The sequence below is a fragment of the Callorhinus ursinus genome, unplaced genomic scaffold (assembly GCF_003265705.2).
Source record: "Callorhinus ursinus isolate GAN/ISIS: 27379988/994484 unplaced genomic scaffold, GSC_fseal_2.0 scaffold69, whole genome shotgun sequence".
NCBI classification, from domain to species: domain Eukaryota; kingdom Metazoa; phylum Chordata; class Mammalia; order Carnivora; family Otariidae; genus Callorhinus; species Callorhinus ursinus.
The window spans coordinates 1,111,437-1,124,066 of record NW_027397131.1 but is presented as its reverse complement, the minus strand read 5'-3'; the positions used below and the strand labels follow the sequence as shown (position 1 = coordinate 1,124,066).

The window sequence follows — 12,630 nt, the reverse complement described above, 5'->3', positions numbered from 1 at the left end:
TGGTGGTTTTACACTTTATATATTCACCATTCACCATCAATTATATTTTTATGCTAAATTAACTTGGTTATGAGAGATGATTTTCCTTATCTTCAATTTGAACTTCTTGATTAGGCTAATCCATTTGCAAATCTGCACCGTTTCAGCACCTCGCTGAAACCTTCACAAAGCTTCAGGTCACCCTGGTTCTGGGCACACTCCAGAAACTGTTTCTTCTCATAGTGGCATGGGCCAAACTGCTGCTGCTCCTGGTATTCTGGCTGGGTTCCCTGAGGCTCCTGGTAAGTGATGTCAGGCCTTGAAGGCTCAGCATTGCCTCCTCCACTGAAGCCCGCAGTGATGGCATGACCTATCGTGTGCCCGACAGCAGAGTCCACAGCCACGCCAGCAGCAGTGGTTGCCATCTGGGCCATGAGCCCTGGCTGCCAGGGCACAGCAGCAGGTGAGCCAACAGCAGCTGGTGGAGCCGCTGCCAGAGGCTGAGCTGCTGGCGCTGGTCTAGGTGCCGCTCTCATCTGAGGTGCCCCGCTGGCCGGAGGCGCCATGCGGGAGGTGCGGCTCCGACTTCCACGCAGCATGGTGACTTGCAGAGCAGCTCAGGGTCTAGAAATCCGAGATTCGGCCGAGACCCCAGCGCCTTCTGCCGACTTAGCTTATCTTAAAACAGTATGTCCTTGGGGTGACTGGGTGGTTCAGTCCCTTAAGCTACCAGTTCTTGGTTTCGGCTCAGGTCATGATCTTAGGCTTGTGAGATCGAGCCCTGCATCTGGCTCTGTGCTCAGCAGGGAGTCTGCTTGAGATTCCTTCCCCCTCCCTCTCTTTCTGCCCCTCCACCCCCACACATGCTCTTTCTCTCTCTCTCTCTCTCAAATAAAATAAATAAATAAAATCTAAAAAAAATTAAAACAGTATGTCTTTTACCTTAAAAACTTCTAAATCGGGCACAGGGTTGCTCAATTAAGTAACTGCCTTCAGTTCAGGTCATGATCCTGGGGTCCTGGGATCGAGTTCCACATCGGGCTCCCCCTGCTCTATGGGGAGCCTGCTTCTCCCCCTGCTTGTGCGCTCTCTCTCTCTCTCTCTCTCTGTCAAATAAATAAATAAAATCTTTAAAAAAATTTTAAATTAAAAACGTCTAAATTGTAAGCCCCAAAGTGCCAGTTTTAGGAGAGAGCAAAACACGGATGCTGTCTACTCAGAGGGTACACTCGTCATACATTTTTTTTTTTTTTACATTTAAAACAAATTACAAAGCTGAAATGTTGGGAGTGCAATGTACTGATGTCTAGAACTTACTTTGAAATGCATTTTAAAAGTGGGTTGATGGATGGTTAGATGGTAGATGTGTGATAAAGAAAATAAAGCAAACTATAAACAATCTAGGGCTGTTCACTGTGCTATTCTTCCAACTTTTCTGAAAATTTCATAAAATCAGTCAGCCACATGATAAAATGTTGGGAGAAATTTAAATGTAAGCATATGAAATATTTTAAAGTCTTTTTTTTTTCTCGGATCTTTCACTTCTCTGTTAAATAGAGCCAAGGAGCAATAACCGAACGTTTACGAAGTTTTAGTATGCATGATCTAACAGCTATCCAAGGCGATGAGCCTGTGGGACAAAGACCATTCCAACCTCTACAAGAAACAAAAAAGAAAAGTAAATCAGTCTCCGGTGAATCAGCAGGTGTGCTTATTTGTTTGATATATTTTTCTTTCACAATTGGAATTTTGAGTCCAGGTGGGTACTAAAATAATACATGGTAACGAATTTTGAGTCCAGGTGGGTACTAAAATAATACATGGTAACTCTGAATCTGAGTAGACACGATTTACACTGATGTTTGTGAATTTACACTTAACTGGAGTTGTGTTTCTCTCAGTTTTCTCTAAAGTTAATGCTTGCCTTTTGTTGACTAGAGATCATCTAACTAAGAAAGTAACAGTAGCCTCTCGTGCCATCATGAGTTTTTAGAAACCTTCGGTGTGGCCATGCCCACATCCCCACCATTGGCACGAGTGATTAGTCCTCTTTCAACTCAAACTGTGTAGTGACATCTAAGGAGTCACTCTTTACTATTTTTTTTTAAACACTCTTTACTGTAAATGCCATGAACAAATAAGGATATTGACTCAAGATAAAATGTTTGAAGTGGGCGACAAAGGATGACTCCGTTTGTAAATAGGATTACTGCAATAGGAAATATGTTGGAATAACATATTCTCATTCAAGAACTAACTTGTAGGTATTTCTAATGCAAATTAGGAGCATGGCAGAGGTGATATGTTCTAAAACTTCAACAAATTATCTGATCTTAGAAATATACATAGGGCCGCCTGGGTGGCTCAGTCGGTTAAGCGTCTGCCTTCAACTCACGTCATGATCCCAGGGTCCTGGGATCGAGCCCCACGTTGGGCTCCCTGCTCAGTAGGAGCCTGATTCTCCCTCTCCTCCCGGCTTGTGCACTCTCTCACTATCTCTGTCACTATCTGTCTCTCAAATAAATAAATAAAATCTTAAAAAATACATATATACACATAAATAAAAAGTCATGGCTCCTTAGTCATTTTATCACATGTAAGAAAGTTTTAGTTCAAGGCTCAGCTAAAAATTAAGATCTTCACAACATTTCTTATTAATATATTGGTAAGTCCATAAGATACAAGGCTATTCAATTTTTTTTTAAGTAGTTTTCTTTTGAGGGAGGTTAAAAATCGTCCTTTATATTGAAACCAATTTGAGAAGTAAAATAATAGTTCCTTCCTATATAGAAAAAATAATGAACTTTCTTCTGAGTTCTCTCTAGAATGAATAACTTTACAAAGTGGGTGGCTGCTACGTAAGAGGTAGTAATTAAGCATTGGCCATTGATTAAGGTAGTAATATCTTTAAGAATGAGAACCACTGAACTTTGAACCATTATCCTCAATACATTAACGGTATAAAAGTAGTTTCCAATATAGGCATTTTCTTAATATACGTTTAAAAATTAGGTATACTGATTTTGATTATGGGGTCTGCTGTATATATTTTGCTGAATTTGGACCAGTTATCTGAGTCCTTTACCAGCGGTTTATGAGTAATTATACTTTAGAATTGGCTAAGAATGGTATTCTGATATTTAAATGAAAAGATGATTATAAATATGAAAATCCATAGCTATCTTTATGATATTCATCTATTAAACTTAAAATGATGTGACTATTTTAAGATAGTAAGGTGCTATTTAGTTCTTCTGTTAAATTTTAAGCCATGAAAATTAAAATAACTGAAGATTAGAGAGATATGAAGTAAGTAGTAGCAGTACAAAAAAAGGGACTTGTTCAGTTATGAAATTAAAATTTTAATATGCATTACTTTGCCCAAGTTCCAAGTTTCCTACAGAATGGTATATATTCTGAGCTTTTCTTCCCTAAGGAAGAAATTTAACAAAAACATTCTCTCTCAAAAATATTTTTTTTAAAGATTTTATTTATTTGAGAGAGAGAATGAGAGAGAGAGCATGAGAGGGGGGAGGGTCAGAGGGAGAAGCAGACTCCCTGCTGAGCAGGGGGCCCGATGTGGGACTCGATCCCGGGACTCCAGGATCATGACCTGAGCTGAAGGCAGTCACTTAACCAACTGAGCCACCCAGGCGCCCAAAAATATTTTTAAAAAGTAGTAAGGTTCCAGGACAGGAATAGTTGAAGAGAAGATAATTATAGATGGTCTATGTAAACACAAGTCCAGATATACATGGAAGTTTATCGAATGAGGATGATGCCCTTCAGGTCGGTGGGAGAAAGGCAGATAAATAAGGGTATCAGAATAATTGCTAGACTTAGAAGATGGGGTAGGGAATGAAGTTACACCTCTGTCTCAAGCCCTTCATCAAAATACCTAAAAGGTTAAGATGTACATGTAAGACACTGAACCATAATACAGTGGGACATTCCTGACTATATACCCTTAGGATATGCCGGACTTCTTAAGCATGACATCAAAACTAGAAGACATAAAGGAAAACCTTGAGAGATTTTTCTATATAAAAAAAATGTATAACATATAAGGGGAAAATATTCCATGCCGTAAGAAAACAAACTAGGAGAAATATTCTCATCTGATACAGGCAAAGGGCTCAGATTTTAACCATACAAAGAATTCTTACAAGCCAATTATTGTTAAATCTACCAAAGAATACAGCTGACCAATTAATACATGAAAAAGACACTCAGCCTCACAAAGAAACAGTAAATTAAAATGGTAATCATAGTAATTTTTGCTCACCAGATTGGCAAAAGGATTTTTTTAATTAGCACTGTTCTGTGTTGGTAACTATTCTAGTACTCTATTTCTGTATAACGAACTACAAACAGTGGCCTTAAAAAAAGTCACAGTCATTTTATTTTGCTCCTGAATCTGGGGGCGACTGGGCTCAGGCAGGCAGTTGCTGCTCAGGATCTTAATGCAGCCACAGGGAGACAGCACCTAGGGCTGGAGTCATAATGTCAAAGGCTTCTTCACTCACATGGCCGGTATGTTAGCTGTGAAGAGTCACACAGAGGATGGCTCAAAGAGGCGGGGCCTCTCTGGCCTCTCCTTCCCTGCGTCTCTCTATGTGCTGTCTCAGAGCTTTGGGGCTTCTTACCTGGAAGCTAAAAGGTCCCAGAGCCAGTCTTCCAAGAGAAGTGGCAGGAATCAGACAGTATCACTTCTGCCTTAGGGTAGTTTATTAAGACAGGTACCTACACACATCCTCTAGATTTAAGGGAAGAGGAGGGGCGCCTGGCTGGCTCAGTTGGTGGAGCATGCAGCTCTTGATCTCGGGATCGTGAGTTCAAGCCCCATGTTGGATGTAAAAAAAAATGTAAAAAAAAAGATACAAGGGAGGAGGAGAAAAGTGTCAGAATTTGTGGACATGTTCTAAAATCACCACAGCAAGCATGTTGGGAAACACACACTCACTTTTTAAGAGATTTAAGTGGAATAATCCTTTTTTATGATAATCTGGCAATAATTATCAAAATTTATTTCCTTTAACTCAGCAAAAAACTTCTAGGACTATGTCATAGAGAAATAATCAGACAAGTGTTCAAAGATGTATGTACAAGAACGTTCATCTCATTGTTTATAGTAACAAAATTCTGGAACAAACCAAATGCCTAAGAAAAATGGTTAAGCAGAAGCGTGGTTTATTAACCATGAAAATTCATACTGTCAGTCCATACTTGCTGACATGAAAACATATCCAGATCATGGGGAAATAAACAATAACAAAACAATGTGTTATGCTGTGTATAGACACAATAAATAGATGAAATGCATTAATACATTTGAATTTTCAAATGTGTATACATAGGGAAGAGTCTGGAAGGGTATTGCTAAATTATCAACAGTGTTCCAGTTCTGAGTATGGGACTTCAGTGATTTTTTTTTTAATCAACCTATTTTCAAAATCAGAACAGTACTCTTCTTTTTGAAAAATAAGGTACTCATTTTTTTATGTCATGAATTATTTTTTATTTCACTTACTTACAGAATTCCTCAAGAAAAAATAGTAAGTTTTTCAGTGTGGTAATTGCATCCACATTGCAAACTGTTTACTGCTTCATGTGATCAATACATTTACCTCAGATGCTCTGCTTGTTCCCACAAGCAAACTCAAATATCTGGAAATTTGAATCCATTTTGAAAACTCATCATGGCCTGCTCTGAGTGGTTTGAGGTTAAGTAGTCAAGAGAAGTCCTACTTTGATGAAATATTTAAGTCTGCATGTTGTCACTATGGCAAAAAGAGCTCCCTCCAAATCCTTCTTTATAAGAAAATAGGAGCCTTGAACATGATGTTCACATTCCTTGAAAGAACACCACATTGTGATAAGTGGGAATATTTTTTCTGCAAAGATACTGCTGCTCCCATATCACTTAAAAGTGGCCCAATATTCTGTTTCAATACCAGTAAATAAAGAAAGAAAGCATATATTTTTTGTTTTGCTTTAGGTGCTTTACATATTTATTTAATCTTTAAGATGACTACACAGTTTAAGTATTTCATTTTTATTTTTTTTAAGATTTTATTTATTTATTTGACAGCACAAGCAGGGGGAGTGGCAGGCAGAGGGAAAGGGAGAAGCAGGCTTCCCGCGGAGCAGGGAGCCCGATGTGATGAGGCTCGATTCCAGGACCTTGAGATCATGACTTGAGCCGAAGGCAGACGCTTAATGACTGAGCCACCCAGGCATCCCTAATTTTTTAGATGATTAAACAGGCATAAGGAGATTAAAATACCTATCAGGGGCTAACTACATAGTCAGTGACAGAAACGAGGTATCCAAGGTTCTCTTTTTCGTTTATAAAAAGGCTACACTTCGTGGTACGGTTGGGCTGGAGCTAGGAATTCCAATAATTTGAGCAGGTAGCAACCTTAGCGATGCTTTAGTCAAAGATGGCGAACGGGTGTCCTGCCTGCTGCCTGCTCGCGTGCCCACGGTGGCAGCCATTGCTGAAGGACTGTGGCACTTTCCCACCCTGGCTCACAGGCCCCCTCAACATAATGCCCCGCACAGCTCGACTGGGTCAGAGTTGGCGTTCATCCTCTCATCTGTCTCACCCCCTTACCGTACGAGAAAACAGGCCTGCAGAGAGGCAAGACTCACTCTGGGTCTCACGGCTCATAGGTGGTCGAGCCCTCCCCTATACTAACATAGGTCCAGGCCTTCTTCCAGGTCAAACTTCCTGTGATTTCACACTTAGATTCATATGTAGAAACCGCTTAAAGCGGTGGGTTGCTAAGTACTGGATTAATGTTGGCTTTTATTATCACTATAAGGGGGGAAACTTAAACTATACCAACTCTAAGATGGAGGAGCTGTGTGAATCCCGGGTCCGTTTCCTAAAGTGGAGCGAGCGCCCAGGGTCATACAGGCTCCCCAGCCTTGGGTCCCCAGTCACTGCTCCTCGGGAATCTGCGTGCGAGGGCTCTGTCCAGTGTAGATCAGTGATGTAAAGCAGTCGACCTGAGCACCACTTTGAATGGCGGCAGCGGCTGCACTTTGCCCGGGCCTGGCAGTCCCGTGGAGCCCTCAGCCCACTCGCCGAGGGCCTGCTCCGGGATGGCACCCAAATCTGGGCTTCCCTCGTCGTCTCGGCTCTCCTTCCTGCCCCCAACACTTCTGAGTCCTTGGACAACTTGGATTAACATTTCCACCACTCACAGCAGAATGTTCATAGGTACTCATTTCCCGGTTCTGAAGTGGAATAGAAGATGCATGTTTTAGTGAAGGTATTTGACTTGACTCCTCTCTTTTTGATTCACAGTTTGGTTGAATAAATTGCTAAGTTAAACTTGTCAGTTTCATCTTCTAATAGATCCCCGATTTGGCTACTGTCTCGGTCTTTGCTCCCTGGACCCCATCATTTCTGACCTGCCATACTGCAGTTAACCTCCCTGCTTCCAGCCTTCATCCACTTAATTCATTCCCCAAAGTGCATTCCAAAAAAGATTCAAAAAGAATCTTTGAAAGACCCCACATGTAATCATGTCACCCTTCTGCTTGAAATGCTTCAGTGGCCCCCCACATTGCTCTCTGATGGAGTTCAACCTCAGGAGCATGTGGTGTATTAGCTCCCCTGCCTTGTTCTCCCACTGCATCATGTGCTAGCTATAGAGAATCATGAGCCTTCAGAGGTTAGCCACCACCTCCTACAAGAAGTCCTCTCTCACAGCCTACTTTCCCCCACCCCCAGGCTGAGTTAATTCTCTCACTGTGGGCTCCCATAGTACCTCATCCTTATCTTCGATTTATAGCATCTGTTGCAGTAATGCCCATTCAAGTCTGGTTCTCCTATTGGACTATAAGTTTCTTTATGTAAAAAAATGACAGTTGTGTCTTTTTCATCATTGTATCCCCCATAATTTAGCACACTGCCAAACACATAGAATCTTTCGAATATTTGTAGAATAATGAATCAATCCATCACTTTCTCTGAAACCATAATTAGAAAGCTAAAAAGATTTATTACCTGAAATTAGGAAACAAAGAAAGAATAAAATATATATATAATCCTCTTTTGAATGAATTTCCAATTCCTAATCATATTCATAAAGTGAGGGGCGATTAAAATAGCAAGGCCATGTTTGTTGACCTGTAGTCTTATGCTTCATCTTTGACCTTAGAGAACTTTCTGGTCACAGTTGCTTCCTTTCTGACTCTTTCCTTGAGTCCTCCTTCTGTGTTTTACCTTAGTTTTATTGGGGTCGGGAATATTGTGGAAGCAACAGCGATAGAGAAAAATCTAGAAGTGCCAACCTAAAAACAATTTTTTTCTGGCTTATTTTCCCCAATTATAAAAATAATACAATTTTTAACTAATAAAACTGGGCAAATTTTTTTAAAAAATAAGAAATTTAAAATCACCTAAAAGCCCACTTTCAAGAGGTCTTATGGTTTCATTGTCGTTTTTCCTCTGTTTCTGTATGTACATTTTTTTTCCACTTAATACTGTATCAGGAGCTTCCTGCCAGGACCACTGACCCAGCCCCTCTCTGGGCCACACTCGCCTTCTTGCAGCAAACAGTGCCGCTCCCCCCTGCCCTAGGCCCCGGCAGGGGCTCTCTCCTACCTAGAACACAATTCCTTGGACTGAGGCAGGAGAACAAAGCATCATGGCCTAAGTTATGACAGATTCTACTCCCAAATCCTTCCAATTTTTAGCCTGGAAGTCTGGCAGCATAAAATTGTACTTGCATAATATGTAATTAAAGGTGTGTATCTTATTATGAGACCGAGAAGCTTATTCATAACTCTTCATGGTTTGTTTCGTGAGTCTCAAGTTATTCATGGCCTGGGAGAGCAGATTAATAAACATTTAGTCAGTATGTCTTTCTTCACGTGCAAGGAGTCCATCCCTTGCCCTCTCCTGAACGTGGGAAAACTCCTTTTTTCCTCACCTGAGGATTTAGATATTTATGCTCCTTATCCTTATGAAAGGAAAATTTGAAACCTAATGGGGCCGTGTGACCTAACCTCACCCTCGTCTTTATAACTGACTGCTTATCTTTCTAGCACTCTGGTTTGCTATAGACTTGGGCCCCTGTGTTGCTCCATTCAGATGGGGGCTCTCAAAAATGCAGGCCCTGCACCAGGGCATCAGCATCACCTAGGGACTTGTTAGAGATGTAGATTCTCAGCTCCACCCTCGGCCCAGCAGTCTTTGTATTAGCAAGTTCAATAGGTGACTCTTACTGTGTGCTAATCAGTCTTTACTAATAAACTCTACCAAGCTTGAGAACCACGGCTTTAGGTATGGGAGTGTTCTCATCTGTGAATCCCGGCCCGGCGTCGGAATGCTGTCAGACTCCCTGACAGTAACCAGCCTGACTACCTGGATGTTTGCAGATTGGCCAATGTTAAGTCTTCTGGAGCTACACAGAGCAGCCTGTTAGCATACCCACATGGTCTCGTGCTGCCTTCCTGAGGCTGGCTCTTTCCTTTGACTAACATCTGTCATCGCAGCCCGTGGTGTTTCTAATTACTGCAGGCCGTCCAGCTGGGCTGTATCTCAGCAGCTGCAACAGTGTTGGCTTAACATCTCCATCACCTGCCCCCGGTGAACTTATCTCATCCAAAGTGCCAGCCCCTTCGGGTATTATTTGACTCCTTAATTTCACCCTCCCGTTCCCAATCTCGACAAAAGTTTTGACTCATGGTGGGCAGAAACCCTTCATTTCTCATTAAAGTCAAAGGCACAAATGACAAACACAATAAAACACAAAATTGCTTAGATTGTTGAGAGTTCATGAAGAGCTCTGTCTCAATATATACCTGCTTATATTCTTTGAGTTTCGAACAAGATGTTACCTACTCAAAAATAAGTTATTTTGAATTATTCTGAAAAACGCATAGTAAAAATAGGAGTGGTCAGGGGCAACTTCCTGGAAGCAATGAATGATGAGCTTCATCTAGAATAGTGTGCGGGGCAGAGATTGATGACAAAGGGCAGGGAGCACATTGCAGAGGAGGAAGGGAGAGGAGTGAGGAGGCGCATGCAAACCATGCAGAGAAGTGCACTCAGACGGAGCACTGTCCTTTCACCAAAACATGCTGGTTTTGATGACTCGTTTAGGTTATGGAATTCCACTGAAAGACGGAGATGAGAAAACTGATGAAGAAGCGGAGGGGCCGTATTCAGATGATGAGATGTTAACACACAAAGGGCTTCGAAGATCGCAAAGCATGAAATCTGTGAAAACCGTGAAAGGCCGCAGAGAGGTTAGTCAGGTACAGAGTTGTCTTGCTAATGATTCCTCTTCCTTTCCTTGCTGCATTATCACTCAGGATACTAATGATCCATAAGGGAAGAACAGAGGGGGAGATCAGCAGTTACATTTAAAATTCTTTATTCAGATTGGATATATTAGGATCTCTGGACATTTACAAAATGGTAAATCCCTGCTTCCCCTGTGAGTAGAAAATGGTATTCTCCTAGAGCAAGTCATAGGGTAGTCACGAGCACCCAGTGTCAGCCCTACACGTAAGCAAAGAGAGCAACTAACAAAAATAACTACGTAGTTCTGCTTTGAACCAACCCTGTATGAGGATTAAGTAGAAGTTTATCCATAATAATATATTGTCTTTGCGTCCAGAAAGCAGTGGAGGAATCCAGTCTGCCTCTGGCCTCCGATCATTGGGCACCATTGGCATACCAGGCAGAGCAGAACTAACAACAGTTAATGTTTTTATTTGTTATTAGTGATAATGACTTGCAGCATATATCCAACACAGTGCCAGCTCCGTTTTTGAGTACATCGGCAGCGATGTCTTCTGAGTTTGGAAGCACATTTCTAGGATAACTGATTCTTTATATTAGAAAAGTCAAAAAATTATTACTATGATTATGAACTATTCAGTTCTATCTAAGTTCAAAAGTAATCATCTGATTTGTAGTAATGACACATTTCTCTCTTCAGGTACGATACGGATCACTAAAATACAAAGTGAAGAAGAGACCACAGGTGTATTTTTAGTCATCTGCACTTCAAGAATCCCAAGACAAATTACACTAATATGTTGCCTTTTTTCTAACATTATTCATTCAGGATTTACACATTAAAATAATACTTTAAATTGTGGCGGTGATCAGGCTTATTTTCATCAATTTAAATAGCTTTTATTTCTTTCACCATTACTTCCATGTCCTGACTACTAAAGGTAGTTATACAAAGCTTATTTATGTATATGTATATATATCTCAGAAATAATAGAAAATTGTGTTATCTGTTTTCAAATTGCTCAACAACATTGAGTGCCTGGGATATTAAGATGAAACACAAACCCACAGTATACTTGAAAAGAGTCTTTACAGTTTAAGATACATCAGCCTTTGCGCTATTGTATTTGTGTTTACCTCCGTTTATATTCTGTCTATCACATGAGGATAGTAATTAAATAGGCCTCTGATCCAGCAGTGATAGGACAGGGGCATAATGTAAGATACAGCATGTTTTATATATTCTTTAAATTTTTACTTTTTTAATACTTTCTGGTTTTTCCACCATCAACTGAAAGTTTTCGAAACAAGTATTTCAAAGCCAGGTCTCCACGTAGCACTTTTTATTCCTGACTAGTTTTGCACACTTGAAAATTGTTTACTTATTTGCGACTGTACATTTAAGTTTTATTAACACTATCTTTATTGTTAATTTGTCACATCCCGACATGTCACATTTATGCCTTGAATTTCGTCATCTCTTTTCCTGTGGGTTTCATTTGTTAAATTCATTAGATTCTAATAATATGAAAATACAGCTCATTGTTCAACTTTAACTATTTTTAACTCTCTCCACTGTGGATGAGAAGCTGTTTTGAACATCAACCAGTTTTCCATACATCATAGTTGAACTTAGCATGTTCTGTTAACACTGGTTACGTTTTCAGCATTTAAAAAGAGCAGTTTTTGTGAAACAGGGTCATGAAGTTACCCAACAGTTGGTCCATTCACAAGCCTAGCACTGATATGTGCTGCTGATTTATAAATCTATATTGACTAGGGCGCCTGGGTGGCTCAGATGGTTAAGCGTCTGCCTTCAGCTCAGGTCATGATCCCAGGGTCCTGGGATCGAGTCCCACATCGGGCTCCCTGCTCCTTGGGAGCCTGCTTCTCCCTCTGCTCTCTCTCTCTCTCTCTCTCCTCCTCTGTCTCTCATGAATAAATAAATAAAATCTTAAAAAAATATATATATAAATCTATATTGACTAGAATCATTTAAATTTCCCGTCTTCTAGCTGAGTTCGTTCCCTGAAGATAGGTCCCAATGCAAAATACAGATGTTAATCTTATGTACTAGAAGCTACTAGAATAGATATTAGAAAAATATTTTTTTAATCCAAGATATTTTGAATTACGGAACATGGAGGCTTTTTTAGGTGGCATTGATAACTATGCATTCTGAAGTCTCTATTTCTGGTGGTGGTTTTAATGATCCGTAGTCAAATTTGTACAGTTAATTCAGATAATTTACTTTGACTGTTCTGTTTGTCAAAAAGAAAAAGCAGTGAGCGAGATTTATGAGATCTTTGACTTCTCTACCTTTTTAAGAAACGAAACCAGCTGGCAATGTATATTCAGGACCTCCTCAGAATGTTGGCAGAGAA

General features: G+C 40.4%; 1 protein-coding gene and 1 pseudogene across 3 annotated transcripts in view; one reads left to right on the top strand and one right to left on the bottom strand.

Annotated features, from left to right (window-relative positions):
* REEP3 (receptor accessory protein 3) overlaps nt 1–12,020 on the top strand; it is a 103,257-nt gene extending 91,237 nt beyond the window's left edge. Inside the window, exons 6-8 of one of the 3 annotated variants that reach the window (XM_025850170.2) lie at nt 1,537–1,684; nt 10,103–10,248; nt 10,947–12,020. In XM_025850170.2, coding sequence (XP_025705955.1) covers nt 1,537–1,684; nt 10,103–10,248; nt 10,947–11,003 — 351 coding nt within the window. In that variant the 3' untranslated portion in view covers nt 11,004–12,020. Of the gene's footprint in view, nt 1–1,536; nt 1,739–1,780; nt 3,021–10,102; nt 10,258–10,946 lie in introns of those variants that run through there. The other 2 variants (XM_025850168.2, XM_073886208.1) reach the window with 2 other exon arrangements.
* LOC112807359 (coiled-coil-helix-coiled-coil-helix domain-containing protein 2 pseudogene) lies at nt 7–578 on the bottom strand (annotated as a pseudogene).
* Nucleotides 12,021–12,630: the final 610 nt, after the last annotated feature.